Source organism: Nestor notabilis, unplaced genomic scaffold (genome assembly GCF_000696875.1).
Source record: "Nestor notabilis isolate BGI_N333 unplaced genomic scaffold, ASM69687v1 scaffold20111, whole genome shotgun sequence".
NCBI classification, from domain to species: Eukaryota; Metazoa; Chordata; class Aves; order Psittaciformes; family Psittacidae; genus Nestor; species Nestor notabilis.
Window position 1 is genome coordinate 1,456 of NW_009914484.1, and position 27,083 is coordinate 28,538.

Sequence of the window (27,083 nt, forward strand, 5' to 3'; positions counted from 1 at the left end):
TACATCTAGATACCAAAAATATTTCAATATATATCCCAACATAACATCAAGTATTTGCTCGTACATACTCCATTAACAAACATAAACCCCTTTTTTGGTTGGTAGTATCCTTAAAAAAAACAACAAAACACCTGTGGATTGAATGAATAAGCCTTAGGTTCAGCTTCTCTTCAGCTGCTTCCTTCTCTTTGAATCAGTAAGATGGAACTACAAACAGCATTTATAAATCTTGTGTTCTTGTATAACTAAGATGAGGTGTGCAAATATGACTGTCCTGGGTCATTTCCACTAATACAGTGAAGAGACAAATTGTTATCTAAATGGAAATAGAAGAGCACTCTACTGAAATTATCAGATATGGGGCTCCAACCTATATCAGAAGTGCTTTTAATTCTATTTTTCCTTTCAGTGCAGTCATTTAAATTTTTTTTGTTTTAGATATGTATATCTCAGAACTGTGTTCACCTTGAAGTTCTGCATTTTAAATACATTTTTAAGACTTGCTTTTAAATGGGATTTAAAAAATCTGAACAGTCTTCCTCTAGAAACGTTCTTGCAAGCAGTGACTGGTAGCTAAATTTCTACTTCTAGAAAACCACTGTGAAATCCTTGTCTTGTAATAATGATGTGGAGGCATTTTTGCAGAGCTGTCTCCATTTGAGTAACCTAGAAAGAGACATATGTAGCTTGCCTCTGTCACAGTTTGGGATACTGTGCAAGCTTGCTTTTCTGTCCTCTGGAACATCAGAGGTCTCTGTCTTTTGTATTTTGATGCCAACTGAAGAGAAATTCTGTGACTCTTACTTCGCCTTTAGAGATCTTGATACTGTCATTGGGATTCTGTACTATTACCAAATCTCTCTCTTGATATCATTGGTATTGGTGACTTTTCTTCATGATGCTAATTTTCACAGGACAGATATTAACTGTAATTAATAATACAGGCATGTATGCTGTCCTCTAGTGACCATTATTGTCTTTTGCAAGGACAGTATAGCATAGCAGTAAAGACAGTGGAGGGTGCTGAGCAGCATTTGTAGGCCTGCTCTGCAACTTGGGCAGCCTAGGTTTTATTCAGGATTCTGCTGCTGACAAACCTTGAGTAAGTCATTTCATAATGTAAAAATCTGATGTAAAATGTAAAAATGTTAATGTAAGTTTTCTTTTGTAAAATGGGGGTAATAATAGTATCCTTTTGTAAAGTTCTCTAAAGCCTGCATGTGATCTGCAATATTGCAGAAGCTGTACCTTCGTTACATTTCCCACACACAGGTACATGGTTTGTGTGCATCTTCTGAGGCTGCGTCCCATAGTGGGGATTCCTGTCCCTTTAGCAATTTAAAGCATCTGTTTTCGGGTGAAATGTCTACGGAATTAGGTTTCTTTACAGAGAACTCTACAGAATCCTATTTATTTGTTAGGTAAATTAAAGAGGTAGAAAATTAGAGCAGGAGAAAACTGTAACAACTGATGGACATTCTACAGTGCTCAGTGCTACCTGGAAGTGACATCAGTTTGGGTAATAAGCTTCTATTTGCTACTGTTTGAAAAATTTGAGTCTTTTTTAATGCTCACTTTACATGTGGATCTCTTTTTGATGCTGTAGTTCAGGAATAAAGATCATGAAAACAAACCCTAGTACCTATTTTTAGGTGTAAAGAATAATTCACCTTGTGGTCTCCATCAGAACTCCTGGTGTTGGGGTACTGTAGTTAGAAAATTACAGAATTTAGGAATTTAGGACTTGAGGGATTAACCTGTCAAAATTTAAGAGACACATATAACAGTTTGAGATTTTGGCAAGATGAATGGCAGCAGCTCATAGCTACTGTTCTTGGGAATCTATGTGTAAGCACAGACCAACAAAGATTTCCCTTTGTATGTTTAATCTTAAAACACAATCCATAGTTGCGTTGAGATGCTCAGATCACATTTAGTTTATTCACAGTATAAAGCCCTACGAATAATAGGCCTTGAAAGAAGCTCATTAAAGCCTGAAGCTTGAAGAAGAAGAAACAACTTGATAAGGCAAAACCATTTTTAATTACTGCTCAAGCAAAAGACTGTAACAGCAGGTCGGGAATAAAAATTGCAAATGAGAAGGCTTTGCTCCAGCAGCAACTCAGTTGGTGTTTATTAAAAGGCACTGGCAGGGCAGTTAAGGTCTATACTCGGAATATGCCCTTTATTGTGCCCTTTGTTTATTTTAGTCATCATAAAGATAAGTGTCCCTTTGAACTATTGCTGGGTGACATCACTGCGGGTGTTTAAGACTTTTCCAGATTCTTTGAATTTTTCATGGAACTTTCCTGACTCTTGTCAGCCTTACTATGGGAGGGAAGGTGGAATTTCTGCAATGACAGAATTTTTTATTTTTTTATTTTTTTTTTTTAGGTTTTTTTTTTTTTGGCAAGTAGTAATGGTAATAGCAAATTGTGTAAGAAAGTGGAGAAAATTGTAATGCTCATTGATTCTGCACAAAGGAATTGTACCCTAAGGTCTTGATCTTCCACAGTCTTTTTTTCTTTTTCTCTACATGTTGAGCCATATAAATAATACATAAAGAAAAGAAACAGTTTCTAATGGGAACCTTACATTCTGGTACAGGGTGTTTTGGGGGGTTGTTTTGTTGGTTTTTTTATTATAAACTTCTTCATTGCATCAGAGATATTAATGAAATATTTTACCGTGGTGTGGCATCATTGAGGAAGGAGAGGAGATAAATGTAAAGAGTCAACTGAAATTCAGTGTCTCAATACAAAGAATACAGGAAAACCTGGACAGCAAGCCTTCTGATATTTAAATATTTTGGGGCTTTTAGTTAACTTGCGGGAGTTTTTGGCCAGCTCAAGTACTGATTTCTAAAACTTATGGGCTATCACACAATTGGAAATTGAAGAAATCTAAAACCTTCTACAGTTATAAATGCATCTTTCTTCATAAAAATGCTTTTATTTCCAAACCTGTAATTTCTACCAATTGCTTCATTGCTGATTGATTATCCTTGAACATTAACTATAGAATTTTAACATTCCTTAGCTGTTAAGTACTTAGAATTTAAGCTTGGCTTTATTGTGGTTTTGTAAGAGAAATTCATTAAGGGATTCTCTACAGTCTGCCATGGGCTTCCAAAGTTACAAAAAGATGTCAATATTACTCTGAAATCAAATTCTTTTATCCTGGAATCTTTTGATACCTGCTGCTTCTAAATTAATTAAAATACATACTTAAGTTCTTATGTCACATTCACAGGATAAATTTCCAAATCTTGGGGTTTTTCAAGTTCACAAATCTCCACAGCATGTAATCTTCAATGTTTCTTGTGATGTATTTTCCCTAAATGAGGTGCAGCTAGTACACAATGAAGTCTTAGAGTATCATGGCAGTATTGTAAGTAAGTTAGCAAGTTAATGCTTACCCAGTGATGAAGACAGTGGAAAACTTCAGAAAGCGAGGAATTAATTTGGGGGGTTTAAGTGCTTAGTTAATATAAACACTCATGTAGAGGCTGACAAAGAATTTCTGGAATAATCTTAAGCATAATGTTGTGCGATTAATCGATGTCAAATTACTTATAACAAATTTAAACAGTATACAGAAAGCTTTTATTTATTACCAATTAAGTATTGTTTATTCCTGATGAATTTCTGCTCAGTTTGCATAACAACATAGGCTAAGATGTATTTCAAGCAGTTTGGGAGGAAAGTTAGTAAAAATGAAAATAAAATGTAAAATCAAGAAGTGCTTTGCTTTACTTGTACAGCTATATCTGAAGCTTTGATATTTTGGTGATTGGCAATTAATTTTCAATTTCCATGTTGGGTATTTGTTTATTTACAGAGACCACTATAAAACAGAATATGAAAAGAGACTGCATGAAGAGTTGGAACAAATAAGGTTGAAAACAAGTCAAGAAATTGAGCAGCTAAGAAGTGCTTCAAAAGAGATGTATGAACGTGAAAACAGGTAGATAACACGCAGGCAATAACCTCATTAGGGCAAAAATGACCAAGTACTGTTATGTGCTTGGGTATAATTCTAGTTGACTGGCTTCTTATGAGGTGAACAAAAGGTGAGAATTTAAGTTCAATTATAAAACTGATGAGAATCTTGTAAAAACTAAAATGAAATTACACTTGCACACTTGTAAACATATTGTGTTATATTCATTATTAAGTTATGGATATTCAACGTTGTCGATGAAAAGTATTATCAGAGGGATGGAGCACCTCTCCTGTGAGGAAATGCTGAGATAGTTGGGGTTGTTCAGCCTGGAGAAGGGAAGGCTACAGGGAAACCTTATTGCAGCCTTTCAGTTCTTAAAAGGGGCCTATAAGAAAGATGGGGAGAGACTTTTTAGCAGGGCCTGATGTGACAGGATGAGGGCTGGTGGTTTTAAACTAAAAGAGGGGAGATTCAGACTGGATGTGAGGAAGAAATTTTTTACAACAAGGGTGGTAAAACACTGATACAGGTTGCCCAGAGAGGTGGTGGATGCACCATCCCTGGAGACATTCCAGGCTAGGGTGGATGTGGTTCTGGGCAACCTGGTCTAGTTGAAGATGTCCCTGCTCACTGCAAGGGAGTTGGACTAGATGACCTTCCAACACAAGCCATTCTGTGATTCTATGATTATTAAAATTCATGTTGTAGATAAACATGAATGGTTCGAAGTTTGTTCAGATGTATAGTTTTAGTTAATGAACACAAAATGTGTTGGTTTACCTGTCATGCTGTATGGGCAATCTTGAAACTGAGCCAGGAAACCAGAAGAGAAGGTGCTAACGCAGAAAGTAAAGAAGAAAAAGAATAGGAAACTAATAAGATTTGTGTCTTTATAAAACAAATCTATGTGAGATTTACAGCATTATGATTCAAGAAAGCATTGATTTTCTGTAAATTATTATGAAATCTCTTCTGAAGAAGATCCTAGTCCTGCAGAGACCTGCATATTGAATTTTGTATGTGTGCCATCTTGTTGAATTCCATGGAATTACATGTAGAGTTAGGCACATGCATAAGCCTTTAGGGATCTAGGGATTTGGACTTTTAGTACTGCATTTCTTTTTGAGCTTGCTTTTTGCCCCTTTTATTCCTTTAAAATGGAAGGAGCGTTTAATAATTCATTATAACTTCATTGCAGATGTCCTCAAAGTCTCTTATGTGGAGAAGGAAATGACTGTAGTAAAAAGATATTTGTGGCATCAGCATCTGTTCTTCTAATAGGTAGTTTTGTTACTGCTCGGAAGAGTGAAAAAAGAACATGACTCCTGCTGTCTGTCTTACAGTCAACTGAAAGGTTCTAATTAAAAAAATTACATCATTGTGTAGTTTTGCAAGTGTGATTAAAATATATATATTACACACATACACATACATCCACATCACTTCCTGTATGCAAATCTATTTTGAATTACAAAGTACGAATTTAAACCTACACTGTTCATGGAGATTTGACAAGGGTCTGTATATCATTGAGAAAACTGCTGAAAGATATTTCATTTGTATCTGGAACCAATTTACAGAAGTCTTGTTCCTCATTTTGAAATAATTACTTCTGAAATGTAAATCCCTTAGATTTGATTTCATATTTTGCAAAAAAAGAATTTTTAGGATATGTTCTTTCTACAGAATGCTAAAAAAATCCACGAGACACTGCTTCCCAATCTGAGGTGCCCCTTAATGGCGAGACAAATGCAACCCCGAATTGTGAGCAAATCAGTTTGCAATTAATGTGTAATGTGATAAGATACTGATTTTGACTGAAAATAAAGCTAAGATGCTGGTTTCTTCTTCAGGGTCAAAGCATGGAATGGTAGTACAGCTAAACTAATCTAATATTAGTTGCTTTTGCTCCTTAACACTTTGCCAAGCCTGATGAGCTTGATGTTTCCCTTGAATTTACTGGCACTTATTTTACACTTGGATGATTCAGTTCAAGAAGCTAAAATGGGAGGGGGATGACAAATCTATAATAAGGTGATGCTTTCGTTCTTAATTTATTTGGGATCAGTTTCACTTGCTTGGTTGTACTAAGCATTGGCTATGTTTGCATTAGCAAGCATAAGCGAATTCAAAGGGCGCACGAATGTCTGCATGAGGTTTGACTTTGGATTAGCTACAGTCTTTTCCTACAGATCAAACACAATTTAGTAGTTTTGAGCATGTTAGATGCTGTCCCTGAACACATCTTCTGACTTGTTCAAGCTGACTGGAATCCAGTTTGTGCACTCTAGAATAGTTTGGGGGTGTGAATTGAAGTGCAATAAGTGGCAGTTTATTTCAAGAGGTTTATTTAAAAAGCTAATATAGATGCCCTTGTGCTTCTGCTTTCCCTGAAGGATACAATATTGTACTGCTTTCTGAGTCATAATATGCTTGATCTTAGTGCTGTCAACAAAAATAATTACAATATTCTTATATTTTGGTGTGAGTCAGTTTTAAAGAATCTTCTCTGAAGATCAGTCAATGATTCACTGGTAAATTCTGTAGCCTGGTAATTCATTTTTTAAGGAAAATTTTGTTTTCTTTCTTTCATAGCCACTTAACTGTTACATAATTCCGATGGTTCTTCTTAAGTAACTATTTCCTATTCATGTGAATTACTTGAGTTCAAAAATATACCACTGATAACATTTCATTCATCTAGAACATAGTCTTTTATCCAAGAATTAAATACCTTTAGTGTAGGTAAAACAACCTAGGATAACATTTACATGGTCTTAATAATTTTCCATTTACTTCTGTATCTTTTATCTTTTCAAAATTTGCCTAAGCCTGTAATTCTACTTTGCTTTAATTCAAAAAGTTCCTGTCAGGGAGAGGGGAACAAATAGCTTCAGTAGGAAGAGCTTGGCTGTATCTACATTAACAGTTTAGTTTAGGTGAAGAGTGTGGTTTTGAAGTGAAACCCCCTAGCCTTTGCTGCTTATCATCTTAGTCACTGCTGCGTGAAGGGAAACCCCCTAGTCATTGATGCTTGCAATGGTTTTACTTGCCTCACAATTTGTGCTTGAATTTGTTGTATTCTTTTCACATTTGTAGCATATGAACAGGATTCCTCTTAGATGAAATGAAATTGAAAGGAATATTTAAGATCATTTAGTATATTCCAAATGCTAGTGAGTGTTCAAGTAACAGGAGCAAACTGGGAGTATACTCAAAAATGGTTATACTGTAGGTGTCTGGCCCTCAACAGCCTCTGAATTGGCTGTTATGTGTTGCACTAGATAATGGAGATACATTTCATAAGCACAATATATACTTCCACTTAATACAGTTTATGACAATGTTATGCTACATGCAGACTACAGATTAACAGGCTATTAATACCTACATAATTTTTTAACACAAGTACTGTATGTATTATTCTTCATATCATGCTATTCTGATTGGTGTCAGTGAAATAATAGTGAGTTAGTTTGAAAGTCCTGACTGATTCTTGGTTAAAAAACTGAAAAAGGATAGATTGATTGCAATAAAATGCATGTGTTATTTTATTGTTCTGTGCAGATCAAAAACAATGCTAGCAATAGAAACCAGAAGATGACAGCAATGACATGCAATAACCTATATATATCCAACTAATTAGCCAATTAGTTGAATGTGGAAGTAGGATTTCTATGCCTAGCTAATCTTTTCCTGCTCTGTCATAAAAGTTGTGAATCACCTCAGTTAGGAGGACAGCATTCCCCTATTTATTAATGAAGTATTCAGGATCAAAATTGTTGACATTTACTTGATGCCTACAAAAATTAAGTAATTTGTAGTTTTAATATTCTAAACTTTTTAATATATTTCTACATAGGTGGTTTGATCATTGTTTTTAGAATTTCAGTACTGGAAACTTTGGTATATATGAAAATAATCTGAAGTAAAGTCTCTATAATGAATAGGCATCTAGATAGACTCCTATATCATTCTGTGAGAATTGATGAAGGTCGTATTGAAGTTCAGATTGGTCACTATAATTAATGCAGCAAAACAGTCTTTTTTCTAACAGATTCTTGACAGAATAACTTTTCTTTCCTTCAGAAATTTGAGAGAAGCGAGAGATAATGCTGTTGCTGAAAAAGAAAGAGCAGTTGTTGCTGAAAAGGATGCTTTAAGAAAATATGATCAACTCCTAGAACAGTAAGTATCTTTAAAAAATATAAAGGTGTAACAGTATTTATATATCAGGAGCTTTAGGAGGAATGACTGCTTTGACTTTCTGCCTATAAAGAAGAAATGGAATTACAAGCATTTTGTTTAAATGAAGTTACAGATGTAATTTTAGTAGTACAGATTTTTTTTCTTTTATCAGTACAGTAACTATGGAAGTTTGATTCTTCTCCTACAATCCTGTGAAGACAAGCAAACATAATTGTGCATCTCATAGCAAGAATGTGGATTTTATACTTACAGTAGCAGTGATCAAACGCCGAACCTGCTGGGTTTTTTCTTCAGTTGAGAATAGAAAATTATTGGATGAGGACTTCAATGAATAGTTTTTGTAAAGTGTGAATAGAGAGCAGTAGTCATGAACATTTATGCTTGCTACATGCTTCTTTTCTTACTGCTGCCTCTTCTCAGTCTTTCATATTCCATTTATCAAAGATACTGTCTATACAAACATTCTATTCTATTCATATGGAGAAGGAAACTTTGTTTTGTCTGCTTGTTTACAAGCAGTCTTGCTATCCTGTTCTGCAGTATCTTTTAGTAAATTTAGGATATTAGTTATGGTAAATTCTGAGGTAATTAAAAGCTTTTGACAGTAATAAAGCTGTTCAAGGTAAGTTTGTTATGTGTCATTAATTTTGGACTCGATTCATTGTTTAATCCAAATCCTTTTTCTAAGATGAAAAGATTGGTTCATTAACTGTGCTACCTATTCATCTACTCAAAGAAAGTACTAGATGTGAACTTTTTTTTTTTACTTGGAATTATTTTTAATTCCAAGCAGTAATCCATTAAAATGTTGCTAACTTAAGCATAGACACAAATTAATTAAAGCTTTTCATTTTTATGTATAACTCCTAAATTGCAGTGGTGATATTGCTGAAGAAACAGCATTGCCTAAGGACTGAAAAAAAGTCATTGCTTATTGTGGTGTGAAGCAATAGGGGTAGTTCTAGAGTGAACGAGATGGGTCAGAGGACTTGATATCTACTCAGTTTCAGGGGTTTGACTTCAGATTAATTTAGTTCGGGCTGGATGGGCCCAAGGGTGCCGAATGCCTTTTAGTGGGTAGAGTACATTGTGGGCATTCTTGGATTCTCAAAAAGGAATTCAGTTAGCAAACTCTGAGATGATGTCTCCCCAATGCAAATCAAAATGTGCAAATCAAAGCTGGTTAACTGGGGACAACCAGGAAACTTAGTTCAAAACTGATCTCCTGAGTCAAAATAAAATGCTTATGTGAGCCAACCATGTGTTTCTTTCTGATGAGACTGACACCTTTTATTGCGATAAGACTATGACATGTGGGGAGTTCATATCTAGCTGGAAGCTCTGCTGGAAAATAGGTCTGGCGTGACATAATTCGAGTATGAAACTTGATTGTTTTTAATGGAAATATCAACATTATAATTCGTACCATATCTATTTTTAAACTTTAGAACCATGGAGAAAATATTTCTCTGTTCTGCTGTATTCCCAGTCATATAACATGTCTTTTTTTTATATTGCTGCTTTTTTTTTTTTTGTTTGTTTGAGGCGAGTTGTTCCCCAACAATCAGAAACATAAGAAGATATTCAAAGGGGAAAAAAGGGAAAAAAAAAAAGAATGATAGTAATATACCACTTGTCGTCTTGTTTGATACACTTATACTTCTCTTGTAGCTTTTTCTAGTAATAATCTCTCCAATTAAGTAAACTCTCCCTTCCTTGATATAAATAAATTAATAAAATGATTAATACCTTTTTTTTTTCGTACTTCAAAGAAGTAGGTCATTTGTCAGAAGATTATGCTTTTCAGAGAAAAAAACTTTTGCTTGGGAAAATGGAAACCCCATACTTCCCTTCTTTAAAATGTAGGTGTCTCTCTTTAAAACTACCACAGTACAGGATTTAAGACCATGACTTTTTCCACATTCCAGTTCACCTACCTAAATGACCTGCAAAGTAACACGCTGGCATGATGAGATGGAATAAATGCCTTAACTTAAAAGACCCCGAATTCTGAATTTACTGTGGATTGACATGTGACAGTTCTCTAAGAAAGAAATTTTCTAGTATCGCCAGAAAGCCCTAAGATAAAAAAGAAATACCTGTGTTGTTCAATTCTGTATTTAAGTGATTCTAACAGCTCATTCTACTTTAGTGAAAACAAGGTGACTCATCGTAGTTACCACTGGTATCATAATCCGTATAAACAAACATGTTTGAAAGCTTCAGAAGTATGTGGAATGTTGACTGGCCTGAATGGTGATTAAATAAAGCCCCTGGCAAATCTTGTGATCAGAAGTGTAACTAATACCCAATTTTCTAGTCAAGCACAGGTTTTTCGTTTTTCTTACTGATGTTTGTGATAGCTTTTTATAAACAGTTGTTTATATATGCCAAGAAAATACCAAAGTGATAATATCCATGAAAGAGTTATATTGAGAATCTGCTGTTTCAACCTCAGAATAGACCCCTAAAATGTCAGGATTTAAGTTTTGTTACAGCTGTGCATTCCATGTGAGAATCTATGTTTCGTTTATCTGTGACAATGAAAAAAACTTAACTGACTTGGTATCTTGGATTAAACTGAGTTCAGTGTCACATGTGTTCTAAAACATAATGACCAAGTGGAAACGTTTTTTTAAACTTCTGGTAATGTGAGTAGGACTTTTTTATAATTTTAAAGCTGTCTCAGTTGAAAGTGTCTAGGGGTTGCATGCAGAGACCAGTTCTGTAAAAGCTCCATCATCTACTACATAGTAAAGCGTAGATACTAAATATGTTCTAACTTTTCTTTCTCTTGAATATTCCTGGAGTGTTATTGTCAAACTATTGACTGTCAATCTGTTACTCACTTCTTGCAAAACATCACCAAAAAGCAGAACAAATGCATCCTGGTTTCCTATCCTTTTGGCTTTTTCTTACTGGTTAAGTTTTATAGTTTCATATAATGTGCAACATCAAACTGAAATGTTTCTATTGTTCAAAGTGGACTCTGAGGTCTAATATGGGATGCGCTTATACAAGAGCACTTCACCTCAGGAGATGCTGACCAGAGCCATCTCTTGTCTTTGATTGTTCACTTCCTTTAAACCTTAAGGAGTATAATTTCTTTTTCCAAGACCATATAGCTCAGCTCTATCAGTGGAAACTGGTTGAAAAATTCCGGAATTACTGCGCACACAAGGGATGTCCATAGGTGGTGTGATTGTACAAAATCTTTTTAGTAACAAAAAAAAAATAATCTTTAGTTTGTTACAGTTGATTGTTGCTCACGTGATGTACTCAAGGTGATTTTTCTTTTCCTGTCTTTGTAATGATAAAATGAGAAGTGTAGAGAAACAAAGAGAAATAAAACAGGTATGCAGTAAACAGAAGAAAAATATTCAAGAAAATTGTGTATGGCACTACTATTCCTTCAGCTTTACATTGGATACTCTTTAGAAAAAAAACTCAGTTTTTTAAAAGCTGAAGGGAGGTTTAAGTTCCTGCCTTTGTCTATCAGTTATTAGGATATTTTTAAGTATGAATTTATTTTTTTTCTTTCTTATTTTAATATGCATAGATGACACAACAGCATTTTGAAACAGTATTTTTATAGTTGGGCTGAGTAAAGTCAGGAAGAGTGGTACAAAAAGCAGTTTAGAGCCTTAGGTTTGTTTCATAAAGATTTCAAAGGATTTTGTATTGTTATTTAAACCTTTCTGGATTGATATATGTAGCTCAGCTATTTAAAACTATTACATTTGTAACTAACCATCTGCTAGAGGTAAAAATACCTTTAGCAGTATTTTTAGTGTTTCTATTCAGAAATGCCTTTCTCAAATAAAAAGCAAAATGGAATAAAAGGCATTGATATTTCTTGATAGCGATTGTCTATATTTCATAGGTTTTAAAATTGTATTCAAAAGGTTCTCTGTACGTTTGGGTTTGCCTACTTAATGCTTTCCAGTCAGCTGCAAGCCATGTGTATGCATGTTGGAGATTTCTGTTAGTCTCTTCATTAATCTGTATAATTGGATTCCCCACACCTTCCCCCCGCCCCCCCATTTTGTTCTTTGCAATTGTGGTGATTTTAGCCATCTGTCTTAAACTTTGTAGGTGATGTAGAAAGGTGATCAATCCTGCTCATAAAATGGGTGTTTACATTAGATGAAATTAAGATCCCTATGTCTTCTTATTAATTGCAGACAAGCCTACAGGACTATCTTAGATGAGAAGATAATTTGGGAAATTTACTGAATAAATAACTGCTCTACTTTGCAATTAGAATCTCTGCTGAGTATGCAGGAATTTGATTATTAGATTAGCATTTATTACATTATACATTCATTGTTAATGGAAACATTAAAATTAATTATTTGCCCCTTCTATTAACATGTTTTTATCCAGGTGTTGCTGACTGCAGTGACAGGATTCCAATCTTAAAATGATTAAGTCAGTGCATTTTTGTGTTGGACTAATTGCTAATATTTAAACAAGGATCTGTTCTCTCTTAAGGAGTATTTGTATAAAAGTAGGATTTAAATAATGAATTAAAAAAAAAATCCATGATGAAAACTTCTGGCCAAAATATTTCTTTGCCAAAGCTGCTGTAACCTTAAATTAAAACGCACTGAAATGCTGTGAATGTCCTGGAAATTGATTCTGAACTTTCAAGAGAATGTCTTTCAGCAATGCAAAGGCAGCAGTGTAAAAGACCAGGACTGACAGTATGATGGAGAAGCAGAGAAAAAGTCCATTTCCCAGGAGACTGGGTCTAGTTTGTTTCCGAGCTGTAGAAGCAACACTGAAATCCGTAACAAAAACAATTCTACGCATCCTATATTTCTACTAAAATGACTAGGGAGGCTTCTACTCTTTTTCCATTTTCTTCTAAGGATATATTTATTTGGAGTTTACATCTTAATAGATGACTAAACTGAATTTTAATAAACGGAAGGAGAAAACCTAAATAACTGATTTGACCAAATATATGAATAGTAGTGTTAGGAAGACTGCACACTTGCTGGGACATGTCTCATTGTCTTTGATTGTTAGATGCCTAATAAGGATCTCAAAATTTTGTATTTGTAGCTAAGACTGTGTTCCTCCAGAGTGAATGCTTTAAGCCTTGTAACCAGTTACTTCGTAACTGTGACTGTCTTGATGTTATAGAATTATCCATGTCAAGACTCATAGGAATGATAAGTTAGTCTGATGGCTGACCTTTCTGAGCTTCATTACATCTGGAACGCAGGCTTTGAAGTTTGTTCTCGTACTGTGCAAGGAATGTTCAATGATTATATTTATAGCTCTAGAAATCTTTTTATTTTAGTTCCTCTTGCCCCAGCTCCTAAGAAATAATTCTCACAAAATATTATTAGCTTCTGAAGGATGCTTTGGGAAGGTTGTGATATGAATATATCCTGATACCATAAAGATTTTCATTAAGCCTTGACATTCTCGTTTTACCTGTTCATTTGCTACTAGCCAAAATGCCTTAATCTTAAAACATGAAGATCAATAAAGGCAAAATGTTAAAATTCTGTGATGGCTATTATGCTGAGTACCTAAGAAACTATTAATTCTTTTAAGTCCTTAGTATTTTTGTCAGCCTGGAAAGGTTGAAAATATATCAATGTCCTTTGAGAACAGAATTGAGAAGAGTTATAAATTCCTTCAGAGAGGCATTCGATGTTATAAGGGTGCTGCTGCTTAAACTTCATATATTTCTTGAATTACAGGGTTGAAACTTCCACTGCAGTCCATGCTTTTATGTTTGTTAGTATCCCTCGTGTATACACATTTTTGTGATTCACTGCACACAGCTTCTCATTAAAGATGAGCACTGACAGGATGAGCAAATAGGAGAACTCATTACCAAATATTTCAGGTGCTAAGTTTACATGTGTTCAAAAGGAAACTGAAAAAGCTCAGAGATTAATTTGAGAATTATTGAACAAGTAGAAACCACAACCAATTCAGGAAATCCTTGAGCTAGAAGTCACTGAATGCTACTGGCAGAGATTAGGGAGAAATAATCTGTGCAGACATTTTTCTGGCTCATCTCAAAACACACACGTTTGGCTATAATTGGAAACAGAGTTATCAGGCTACCTAGGCCTTGCGTCTGATAACGCTATAACTAGTCTATGTACAGCTACTCTATGTAGAACAGAAGAGAAGCTATGAAACACTATAGGCATCTTAACCTGTATGTTTGCTTTGTGTCCCTTTGAAAAGTCTAGGCTGGAGGTAATGACAAGATATAAATGAAAGCATTTATCTGAAGACGAAGTTAATGTGATTTTATTTTTTTTAAGATTTAGATATATATACATCAGTTCATCTATGCAAATAGTATTTCTTCTGGAATGTGTCTATCCATCTTAGCTTGAAGGATTCAATTTGTGTGTGAAGCCTCTAGAAGCATTTGGTAGCCCAGAACATTAACACTTCAATGACGTATCAGAAAAGAACCTGCTTATAGGAAACTCCAAGTACATGGATTTTAGAATACAGAAGAAAAACAAGTCACAGATAACCACGTGACCATAAATATGTGCAGTGACTGTTAGTTGCATATGTCTACCAAAACTGTGAATTATAATGCCTATTTAAAAGCTAAATTCTTCAACACAGGGATATTGTATTTTTTGCATGGCTGTATAAAAATTTTGATATTCGAATGACTGCTAAATATGTAATATTATATTTCAGCCTATTAAAACCATAACAGTTTTCTTCTAATTATCTTCTGGAATTACATTCAGAGTCTGTGGTTACATTCTGATACCCTCTGGAGAAGGATGTGATGCTATACTTGCACCTGGATGATGAACTGTTGAAGAACAGTCTGTCCAAATAGGTGTTTCTGTGGCTTGACAAGGAAGTTATAGCTCTGTAATCTTTCGGACCTTGTAGTAAACTTACGGGAAACTCAGAAATGTTAGTCAGCAACACTAACATTTATGAGAGTGAACTTTGGGCTGAGTTTTGGCCAGAGCTTGCCTCTTGCAGAATCATATTCAAAGTGCTGAGAAAACGTTAGCTATAACTGGAAGCCTAGCTCTACTGCTCTCAGCTTGGTCCTCGCTTGCATGGTGGTGATACCTATTTTATGTAAGTAATTTTCATGAATAAGGAAAATGTTAGCATATTGTTCTGGAATTGAGGGTAGCTAGTCCATTTGTAAGTGAATAAATGAAGGAATACAAGTAAACAAAGGACCTTCATATTCTGTTCATGAACATGCTACCAAAACAGTGTATATTGGTGAGCCCAAGGTACTTTCAGGCTGTAAGCCACAGAGAGCTGTTTGCCTTGGGCAGTAGTCCATCCAGCACTGAATGTGACTAATTAATCATATTGAGGACTTCCCAAAAAAGGACATAAGATATTTACATGTAGTGCTCCCAACTGAGGAAACCACCATTCACAACTGATGGAACAACCATGTGAGTCGATGGCAGCCTGTTTGCTGCTTTTTCTCTTCATGAGATTGGCTTGTCTGGTGACCAGTTTCTTGATGAGGAGAGAGTGGGAAGACCATGGTTGGAGAACTGACTTCCCTTTTGTATGGTCTTGTTTCTAGATCAGATTTCCTCAAGAATGTATCCCAGACTTTGTCAAGATTGGCTCAGAGAGTTGTTTACATTCAGGGAGACCAGAAAATATTTTTTGAAACTCCATGCCTTCAGCACTGAAGTATTGCATCACACATTGGATAGTGGAAAGGCCATGTTCTTTAGTTTACTCAGTGCAAAGCTATTTAGATAATTTTTACAGCTGTTTGTGTTTCTAGCTAAACAATCTGAAGGCACAGTTGTGTCTACGATATGGCTATCTGGGTAACTCTGTAAGACTGTTCTGTGAAACCAGGAGAATGAATGTGTAATTAACGTTCAATATATAGTTAACCAGAGTTCAAGAGCTTGCTAAGGAATACCTCGATCCTGGACAGCTGTAGGCTGGTAATGTGACAGGTTAGCAGCAGTTTTACCAAACATCATATAGCTGTAGTGGCACTTACATGGAACATGGCATTTGACTCGTGGGGACACCAAAAGGTGGTACTAGTTTGAGTTAGTTAAGATATTAGTGAGTACACAGGTGTGAACTGGTTTTATATTTAAACAGATAAAAAAGTTACTTACAAACAGCACTTTAGCAAGACTGAAATGAGACAGGAACATTTGCTCTTGATAGGCATCTGAGGAGAGCACTATATAGTGCTCCCCTCAGAGGAGTAGATATTCTGGACTGTTGCTGATGGTAGCTAGTGATGGTTAGCAAGAGGATTTGTAATTCTGTGTTAGGAGGAGTGTGGTGAGAGGCAGTAAGGACAGAACCTGCGAAGTGAAGAAACCCAACAGAAGTGGAGTGGAAGGGTGCATATAAAAGAGTAAATCAAGGAACTTTACTGCAAGTAATAAAGAGCGTCTGTAGTTTTTACCACTAGGTAGAATTCATGAAGATGTTGCTCATATGAGCGTATACTGGCCAACCCTTTCTTATAAGCCCTGTTTAACAGCAGGGATTTGTACTTGAAAGGAAACTAATGTGGACTACTGAAGATGATGTTGCACAGATCACCATGCAAGCTCCTCCTGTGCAGTGTAGAGAGGGTAGGGATTGTGTGTATGTGTGCCCCTGACAGATACCCAATTTGCCACAGGTTCCAGTTGCAACAGCTTTTGCCAGCTTATTACCCACAGAATAAATATGCATATAAACAGCATAATATGAGAAACTTTCTCTTAAATGGAAGTAAACTTTTTCCATCAAGTAGCAGCGTGGTTGTAGAAATAAGTGTACTTAAAATATAATTTAGATTTCTTTGAGATGAAGCTTGGTCATTGTAAAATGTAAATGCTTTTACCTGTCTGTCATTTCATCTTTTCATTAAATGTTTGATTTTATAACAAGCACATAAAATGTAAATGTATTCACTTCCACTTACAAGCCTGCTTGTATGTATCTTCTAAAATTTAAATACTGGATATATTGTCAAAATGCTGCAACTCTTGGCTGATATTTTAACATAAATTCTACTGCATGTCTATGTATATGATCTAGCTTTGGTGTGGAACTTGTCATCTGGAATTGTTTTTGTGGATAATCTAATTGTTTCATGGAAAGTGTTCGTTGCCATGGGTAAACAGATATAGAAGCGCACTGATTCATCCCTTCTGAAATTTTGATTAATGTTTACTCTTATTCCTCCGAGATCTTAACCTTTCCCTTTCCAGAAATATGTAGATCTTAAGTATCAAGATGCTTCAAAAAGTTACCTCTTCCTGTATTACCTTGGATACATTTCTGTGGTCATTAGAATTGGTTGGGGGTTGCTGAGAGGGGAAGAATTTGTCCTGCTCAAAACTCTACTGGAAGGAGAGAAAGTTTTAGGTTTTTTTTTAATGGTACTTAAAGTACCATTTTGCACAAAAATGGTGCTCTAGGTAGATTAAAGTAATGAGAAACCTTAGTCCTTCACTTGTCTTCCTATGCCTCTCACTTCAGGCAATTAACTGACTCTTGAATCTCTGAGTGTACTCAATACAGATTGTTTCTCTAAAGAGTAGAGGATGAACACAGTGTGTCTGTGACTGATGTAAATCCCATGCTCCTGTGAAATGCCCAGAAATAGGTGGAGTGAGGCCTTGACTGATACCTTAATTCAAAGATTTTTAGACATAAAACCATGTGAGGAAATATTGTATCTTTTTTGTCTGTTGCATGTTCATTTAAGACTTTTACTTATTTATTTAGTTAGTTAGTTAGTTAGTTTTAGAAGCTAGTGAGGTTGAGCTTTTTAGTTTTAGTTCCCAGTCACAAGTTGTGAAATCTGGGTCTAATTTCTGTGTTATGTCAAAGTTCTGGTCTTTTTTTCAAAGTATTCTATACACATAGATCAATGGGGTACATTTCGGGTTTATTTTCTTGGTGCCAGATGAATGCTTCTTTTCAAAGCAAGAAAAAAAATTTTGAAGTAATGCATTTGCTGTGAGGTACTTGCATTATTGAAGTGTGCAGATGAGCAGAAAGTAGTTGACATGCTACAAGTTGGAAGAGAACTACCTTATGGTAATTTGTTTGCGTGCCAGGGGTCTGTTCTAGTAAGATAATCAAATCTTCCTTTTGTCCATTGTCTCTAGTTGTTATCTGTTTATACAGAACAACTGTATTAAACAGTTTTAGTTTGACCATTAGAATAAGCAAAAATAATTGCGACTTTTTTATTGCTAAATTGATATCTTTTTGGCAGAATTATTTGTGAATTATTTTTAAAGATAGTTTTTACATTTATCTTTGTAAGTCTCTTTTGTTATGCCAGCTGTCTAAATCTTTTCATAAACCTCAGTTAAAAGAAACATTTTCCCTGGTTGTTTTAAAATATAATGTTTACTGGAAGGGAAGTCTAGTGAATTCCCACAGATGAAGTGTGAGTGTGTTTTTCCCACTTGTAAATGAGTTCTTATTTCCTACAGTACATATTCTGGTACCACAATGAGTCATTTTCAACATATTTTAGTTTAGTTTTAAAACATTTAAAAACTTGGCAGATACATGTAAATGAATGTTACATCCAGTTTTAGAAACTGCTTCCAAATAATATTTTACACGATGATTGTGAATAGACCTTCTAGAATGCAGAAGTGTCCTTTGTGATAAGCCTAAAAGCATTTGCAGAGTTCTTATTTCTATTTTGTTTTTTTCACCTTTAGCATGTTTTGGTTTCACCATTCTGTAAAATATGGAGAATACTTTTGTGAAAAAGCTTTAAGGGTTACAATCAAAGTGTTGGAAATGGAACACTTTAGCCATACAAGTGATAGCTTTCTTCACATATATTGACTGAATTTTGCAAAATTTCATGCTATTTAATTTACAGGTTCTCAATTTTACAAGTTTCAAAATAAATCTAGTGCCATTTTAATATTACATTGTTTAAGGTTATATATGCCATTCCACACTTTAATCTGTTTCCTAATATGTTTCCTTGACAGTTCAAATATTAGAAAAGAACTTAAGATGAAATAATATGCTTAAAAGGGACTTAAGAGTAACGAATGAGGGTAGAGTGGAAGGAAAATGGAGAGGGAGACCAGGCATACTTAGATTTAAAACCAAATCAAAACAAAAAAAACCCCAAATGGACAAACAAGAAAAAACAACCAAAAAAACACCCAGCTAACAGTCACCAATGTTGCATTGGTGAGACAGTTTATTTTCATTTATCTGTTACTTAAAAAATATCTCTAACTTTCTTGCCCTATCTTTCTGGTATCTGGGATCTTAGATACTTCCTCACATGTTGATACCTATGCTTAGACACACATTTCTGCAGCCTGATTTGAGTATCACCCTAATTTTTTTCCAGTTGGCAGCATTTGTCGTGTCAATTTAATATGCATGTTAGGGGTAACTTTGATTATTCTCTGTCCCAGCTTTAACCATCCATGATGAAACACCATGTTATCAGCAAGCTCTTACTGAAATGACCACCCTTAAAAATTTCTTTAGCTTTTTATTAGACTCAGAAGATTAGGAAAACATTTAAAACTTGATTACTACATCTTTCATTTAAAGATATCCTGGAATCCTTTTTGTGTTCGTTGTGTCGTATAACATATAAAGGAAACCTATTTAAAACCCCTTCCTCTACCCCTCCAGTTGTTCTTAAATATATTCAACAAGGAGAAATCAAAAAAAGGAGAAAGAGAAGTTAGTTTAGGAGAGAGAGAGTCTTAATTGTTTTGTCAGACAAATACATTTTTCTCCGTCCATTATGTCTAAGTTGTTGTGAAACTTGCAGAAGATTGATGATAGGCAAAAGAGTTCAAACATTAGTTTCTGAGAAAAGAAAGTAAATGCTACATGGACTTCAGCACAGCTTTTACTGTGGCTGGTATCAGTCTTGTCTAAATGCCTATGCCAGGATGAAATCATGACCATAATGTACTTGGTTCCTTTCCACTGACTTATAAAGGGAGTTTACATGGCAGGTTCAGATGTAGATACCCATGTTGTAAACACTTGAAGCAAGATGAGGTGAGTCCCACCTGTGTTTTCTGAGTTCAATGAGTTCAGCATAGCCTCATTACAAATTCATGGGTTTTGGAGCTTTTGTGCTTTACCATCATCCTTGTCAAGTCCTTTGGGAGTGAAGCAAGCTCGGGAAGAAGGGAGAGGTGGAGGGAAGGTGTTTTAAGATTTAGTTTTTATTTTCTCATTATCCTACTTTGATTTAATTGGTAATGAACTAAATTCATTTTCCCCTGTTTTGCCCATGACAGTAATTGGCAAATGATCTCTCCTTGTTTTTATCTCAACCCATGAGCCTTTCATTGTATTTTCTCTCCCCTGTCCAGCTGAGGAGGTGAGTGATAGAGCGGCTTTGGTGGGCACCTGGTGTGCAGCCAGGGTCAATCCACCACAGTGTACTGGTTTGGTATGTTTGGTAAGTACAGGCTTTGCACATACTAGTGGCTTTCCAGCTGGTTGTCATAGTGATATCTGGGGGCAGATTTTCTTTGACTAGATTCCACTGAAGTCTTACCAATGCCTCCTGATCTCAAGCACCACCTAACCTCAGAGGCACTTAAAATCAGTCTGCATTCCAAATTGGAGCACATCTAGGTAGAGGTTCCTGTGCATGCTCGGAAGTCTCCTGGTTTGGAAAGTTAAGTGTTTATTTTGATATGGGTAGGGAGGTACTTGAACCCTGTTCAAGTCCCTGAAGGGCCTGTTTTTATTAGATCGTGGCTAACTCATTCAAAAGCACTGAGTTCACTCCAGTACACTGTTAGAAGAGGAGGTAATGGCTAAGCTTGCCTCTTTTGTAACATGCTTTGAGCATTTGCTCAGGAAGTTCGAGACCTTGCTGCTTTCTCTCTCAATCTCCCTAATTATTTAAAAAAGTTTTGGTGTTACCTGGAACTTATTTACCCAGAATTATTGGCAACAAGTGTATTAATGTACATAGTGCACGAGTTAAGCAAAATGCCACAAAAGAGGAAAAATAAACTAATTTGGGGGATTAGTTTTGTGAATGCTGGTCATACAAATCCTCCAAAAAATTATGAAAATGCAATTAAAATACAACTTCTAGACTTTTTAAAGCTATGTTGATTGCCTTTTTGCATTTCTTTTTCCATTATTAAAAAAAAAAAACCCAAAACCAACAAACTAGCAAACAAACTTACAAATATGGATATTGGCAGGAAAGTAGTTACCTATAAGGTTTATAAATGTAATTTTGAGAATAAGCCTTTTGGATCATTGGTTCTTTTCTCATTGCATGTAACTATCTTTTTGTATGTTAACCTCTGATCTCTACTGTTACTAGTGGAAGCTATTCCAGGATCGTAAGGGGGCTGGAGCACCTCCCAGTTGAAGACAGGTTGAGAAAGTTGGGGCTGTTCAGCCTGGAGAAGAGAAGGCTGCGTGGAGACCTCAGAGCAGCCTTCCAGTATCTGAAGGGGGCCTACAAGGATGCCAGAGAGGGACTCTTCATTAGGGACTGTAGTGATAGGACAAGAGGGAATGGGTTAAAACTTAAACAGGGGAGATTCAGGTTAGATATAAGGAAGAAATTTTTTACTGTGAGGGTGGTGAGGCACTGGAACAGGTTGCTTAAGGAATTTGTGCATGCTCCATCCCTGGCAGTGTTCAAGGCCAGGTTGGATGGGGCTTTGAGCAACCTGGTCTAGTGTGAGGTATCCCTGCCCATAGCAGGGGTGTTGGAACTAGATGATCTTAAGGTCCTTTCCAACCCTAACTATTCTGTGATTCTATTCTAGTTGTCATGTTTAGGTGGAGTTTTAATTTATAAGATTGCTTTCACCTGGTTTATAACAAGGAGTTCTGGTGCTAGCATTAGTACTTAAACATCTGTTGGTTTGCCCTCTTAAAATCTTAGTCAGGCTTTATTTTCCTAGATTGTAGCTTATTTGACTTCTCCTGGGATAGATTCCTTGTTCTCTTGAACATCTGAGTACCATTTCTTTTAATCTTGACCTTCCTTCAACTGGATAACTGGAATTCTGAACAGTGTTTCAGATGATTTCCCGCTCTATCTTGTATGACACCATCATTTCCACTAGATGTGCCTTAGTGATTCCTGGAACTGTCTGTCTTTTGCATAGCTGGATCATGTTAGCAGTTTAGTTATCCTGATATCATGTAATGAATAGATCCTTTTCCTCAGTCTGTCCTATCTTCTAAGTGTCTGATGAAAACAGCCACGATTTTAAGTTTTCTAGCCCTACTCTTAACTTCTGTTTGTATATACATTTTTATTTGTTTTTTGTGATTATTCTTCTAATGTAGCAATAATAATCATGCTCTGCAATGTATCAGAGAGGCACATCACCCTGAAAGATGCGGAATCTTTTTGCTCCAAGTATTCAACATGAGACACAGCTCACCTAAACGTAAGTGTACTTAGCGTGGGTACTACAAAGGAGTTACAAACATCTAAGATATCATTATAGTAGTGAAAACTTATTAAGCAGAATCAGTGGGGTTTGGAGAGCCATTCAGCTGACCAAATCAAGGTTGCTGACTCAGTACTGCAAAGGGTTCTCTTTATAACCCGTTGACTGCAGTGACTAGATTTCTGTCACTCATACCGGGGACACAACTTACAGGTAGATGCCTATGCCTTTCTAAACCTAGTTCAAAAAAAAAAATCACAGAATGGTTGAGTTTGGAAGGGACTTCTGAAGGCCATCTGGTCCAACCACTCCACTCAGGGAGAGCCACCTAGAGCCTAGGTTGTGCAGGATCATGTGCAGATGGCTTTTGAATATCTCTGAGGATGAAGACTCAGTAACCTCTTTGGATAACCTGTTCCAGTACTCAGTTACCCTAACAGTTAAAAAAAAAAAAAAAGTGTTTCCTGATGTTCAAATGGAACCTCATTTGTTTCAGTGTGCCTTTTGCTTTTCTGGTTCTGTCACTAGGCACTCCGCCCTCTCTGCACCTTAGTAGTCTTAAATGTACACAGCTGATGTAGTAATGAACTGTATCATCTAAGTAAACAATCGAGTCTTTAAGATAGAAGCTAGGGGTGGTAGGATAGTGATACATTAAAAGATAGTCACGTAAATGTCAAGGAATCTTGACAAACTTAAGCCCTACAGCAGTTTCATAAAGGAAGCTTTTGAAGCATTTTAGAATTGGATTTAGCAAAATTCACTTGATCTGAAATACAAACCAAGCTTATTAGTGTGATAAGAGTAGATTGGCTGTGAAGAGGTTTTATTTCTGTTTTCCTATCCCATCTTTCTTTTCCACAGTGTTCCGTAGACTGACAGGTGATATGATTGTCTAAGCAACAATTCCTGAAGCATGTTTTTAATCTGTATTTTTAATACTTTTCTTCCCAAATCTTCAGCTACTTGATGATGTGTCAACAGCATATGAAAATTTAAATGCCTAAAAAAAGAAATTAACTTGGTCTCAAAAATTATAATTTTAGCTCTGGTGTATGATACTTACCAATGTGAACTTGCATTACTGAAGCGGGGTAGGGAAGAATAACATTTGTGAAAAGTGCAAATACTGTAATTGTAATTGGTTTTAACATTTAACAATTCACACAAACTTGTCAGGGCATTTTCTTTTCTGTATTAGTTAATTTTAAAAAAGCGTAACACAAATTACACCAGTTTCTCTGTAATTTTGTAACTGCATAAATTTTAGTTCTTCTATACCTTCTGTTTAGCAGCTGCCAGCTTTAATGGTTATGGAAAATGTCGACTAATACTACTTTTAGAAATATGTAGGGTTTAATCACATTTGTTTTGGTAATTACTCATTATATGGACTATCCTTCTGTGTCCTTTTAAACAGAAAACGTTTGATTGGTAAGAATGCCTTTTTAATATGCTCTGAGGTCTAGGAAGAGAGTAATTTAAATTATGTTACAATTCAAACAATATGCTTACCTTTTACCTTTCACTTGCCTACACTTTAATATTTTTAATATTTATTATAGCTAGTCAGTGAAATGAATAGACATGGTTAAGCATCACTTCTTAGATTCTTAAATTCTTTCTTATGGTTTTAGTGCTTATTATTCTTCCTTAATGTTTGCAGTTCCAGCAGTTTTTGTACTTGTCTTGGCCTTCCTACTCCACTTACCACCCTACAAATAAATCTTTGTATATTCAAATTGATGCCAAGATGCCAGCAGTACAAATTGTAACGTATGATTCATATTACAAACACTTAGAGCATTTATTGGTGTACTAGTACATTCCTATGAAATGACATTCAGATAAATTTATATCTAAATATTACATGTAAATGTATGATCACTGAAAAAGATTGTGTTGATCTTAAATGTGTGCACATTTCATACCAGTTCAGTGATCTTTAAATATGGTTACAAAGCAGTCATTTTCTGTTACTCCCACATTAATGCTAAAACCATTTAAAACCAATCTTCTGAAATACTAAATAAAATTTGTTTGAAAATTAGAAACATCGTATATTTTTCAAAATAAAAATTAAGTTTGTGTATCTGCGGAGGGAATATAATGAAGGAGAATCTCCTAAAATAGGAAAAAACAAAAATTAAAGATAATGGAAATATGATAGTGCCAAATGAAAGAAGAATAGTTTTGCCATACAACACGGATGCATATAAATGGTTTTCTAGATCTTTACAAAAATGTGAGTTCTAGCCCTACCAACTGAATTGTGCTTCAGACCTCTTCCTTTTGTTATTTTTATTTTTTCATATTACAATTTCAGAAACTTCATAGATTGCATGCTGATAATGATAATACTTTGAGAATACTACTTATAGAAGTAATACTACTTTGAGAAGGCCTTGAGAAAAGGTATTTTTAATACAACCCAAAAACCGCACATACAATTTTACTATTGAAATTTAGTGGCAAAACATGGCAGCGTGTTTTTTCAGTCGCAGAAAGTGAAAGAAACACTTTAAGTAGTACTTTAGAAAGGTTTCTTTTATCTTCTTGAGTCACTTTCAATGTCTAAGGGTCTGGGTTTGGGGTTTTTTTAGGTCTATTTTGCTCTTTGGCATTCTTTTGAACAGGCCCAACCTCTACATTTCTTTCTTTTTTTCTTTTTCTTTTTCCTTTTTTTTTTTTTAAGCTGCATGAACTTTCTAGAAATCAGTGAGAAATGCAGAATGGAAACAGTACATGCCATTAGAGCTATGGAGACTTGAATTCACAGGAGAATAGGAGCAGATCACTAACTATTGTTAATTTTATTGTAACTTAAAATAAATTGTAAAATCTGACAAAAATATTTGCAACAGCAATAGTCTTTTTTCATAAAATCCATAGAAATAAATGAATATGCAAGTTATAATTCTCCTTCTACTGTATATTTTACTTACTTTCCTCTTGCAAAGTTTGTGATGCTATTTTCTGTCTTAGAGTACTAAATACTGCAGTGTGCTGTTTATTTTATCAATCATAGTGCATGCTGTATTTGATCATGATCTGAGAGATGCACTGAATTACTTTAAACACATGCTTTAGATTCCTATAGATCCGTAGTACAGTTGTTAAACATACCCTGCATTTCTAAAGAAGCAAAAAAAGATTGCTCGCATTCATACAAGAGCTTGCTTCTAAGCCAAGAATGACAGATGCTGTTACAGCTGAGAAATGTAGGAAAACACTCAAACAGTAGTTAACTTAGGTCAAAGTAGAAAAAAATGAATTTACTGTTGCCTTAATCTAGACTAGTTAAAGGTACTTGAGGTGTAGATGTTGGTTGTACAAACTATTAAGGATTATGTTCCAATTCAGTAAATCTGCAATATTTGAATGAAAGAAATAGTTCTAATTTCTGCTTTTATTAATTTCAATTTTTTTATTTGCTTTTTTTTGTTTGTGTTCCTCAGTTTAAGTAATTGTATTTGCAAGATTTTTGTTATTATTGTTTCTATTTTCATATTGTAGAGTATGTGTAAATGCTAGCATACCAAGGAATGGTGAAGAGGGGAGTTGTCTGTACATAATCCAAACTTTTGTGGCCTGGATTTGACTTTACTGTGCCAAAGCAACATATTTGTCCTATTTTAATGTTGATTTGATCATCTAGAGTCTTTAAATTCATTCCATGTGCTATAGAGAATAATTCACAAGACTTTGTCATTTTTAACAAGAATATAAGGTTATAGAGTAAACGGAAATCTGAAAACTAAAGGAAAAATATTAATAAGACAAAAGTACTGTGACGACATATATAATAATTCCGTGTCTAGCATTAATACACGCTACTGTAGGAGCACAAGAGACGTAATGGCACAGACTCAACATTGCAGGACTTAATGTACCAAAAATCCTGGCACACACTATTGTACTTAAGTGATGACAATTTTAGTTCTGCAGTACTAAAAATGTGTACGTCTTTATCTCAATAAGTAAAATAGTTCTTCTGAATATTTTCCGTTTTTCCAAGCCCCTAAATGTGGCATTGAAGTAACAACATCTGATATCCGTCAAAGTCATTGACTTTATAAACCTACAAGTAATTCTTTACAGTCCAGCAAGGAAACTTGAGACGGGTATTCCTTGTCACTGACAAGAAAAAAGTCAAAACATCCATAATGGGTTAAACAGGCATGATTCTGCAGTTATAACAAGTTTTATTCTTTGATCAATTTATAATGTTTTGTGTGGTGGAAAGTGGCAAATAACCAATAACTCATTTGGCTTTGAAAAGAGATTATCTTTTATATAAACAAACAAGTTGAGTTGTGTTACGTTCTGTGGCTAGGGAACAATTATTTTGAGGAAGCAATTTTAAGATGGGATAAAATGCTAAATATTCTGTTTCTCGCCAGTGTTAGTTGAATTAGCTTGATATTTATTACTCTGAATGGGAGAAGTTCCCTTGAACTGCTAAAGTTTAATCCATGGACAACTTCAAATAATCCCTGTTCAGAATTTGAC

The 27,083-nt window shown here is 35.1% G+C and overlaps 1 protein-coding gene across 1 annotated transcript in view; it reads left to right on the plus strand.

The window, feature by feature from the left end:
* Positions 1-27,083, plus strand: part of LOC104412864 (progesterone-induced-blocking factor 1-like) — a gene marked incomplete at both ends in the record, with an annotated part of 48,981 nt that overhangs the window by 957 nt on the left and 20,941 nt on the right. Inside the window, 2 exons of the mRNA XM_010023690.1 lie at positions 3,841-3,966; positions 8,035-8,133. Of these exons, the coding sequence (XP_010021992.1) occupies positions 3,841-3,966; positions 8,035-8,133 (225 nt within the window). The remainder of the gene's footprint in view (positions 1-3,840; positions 3,967-8,034; positions 8,134-27,083) is intronic.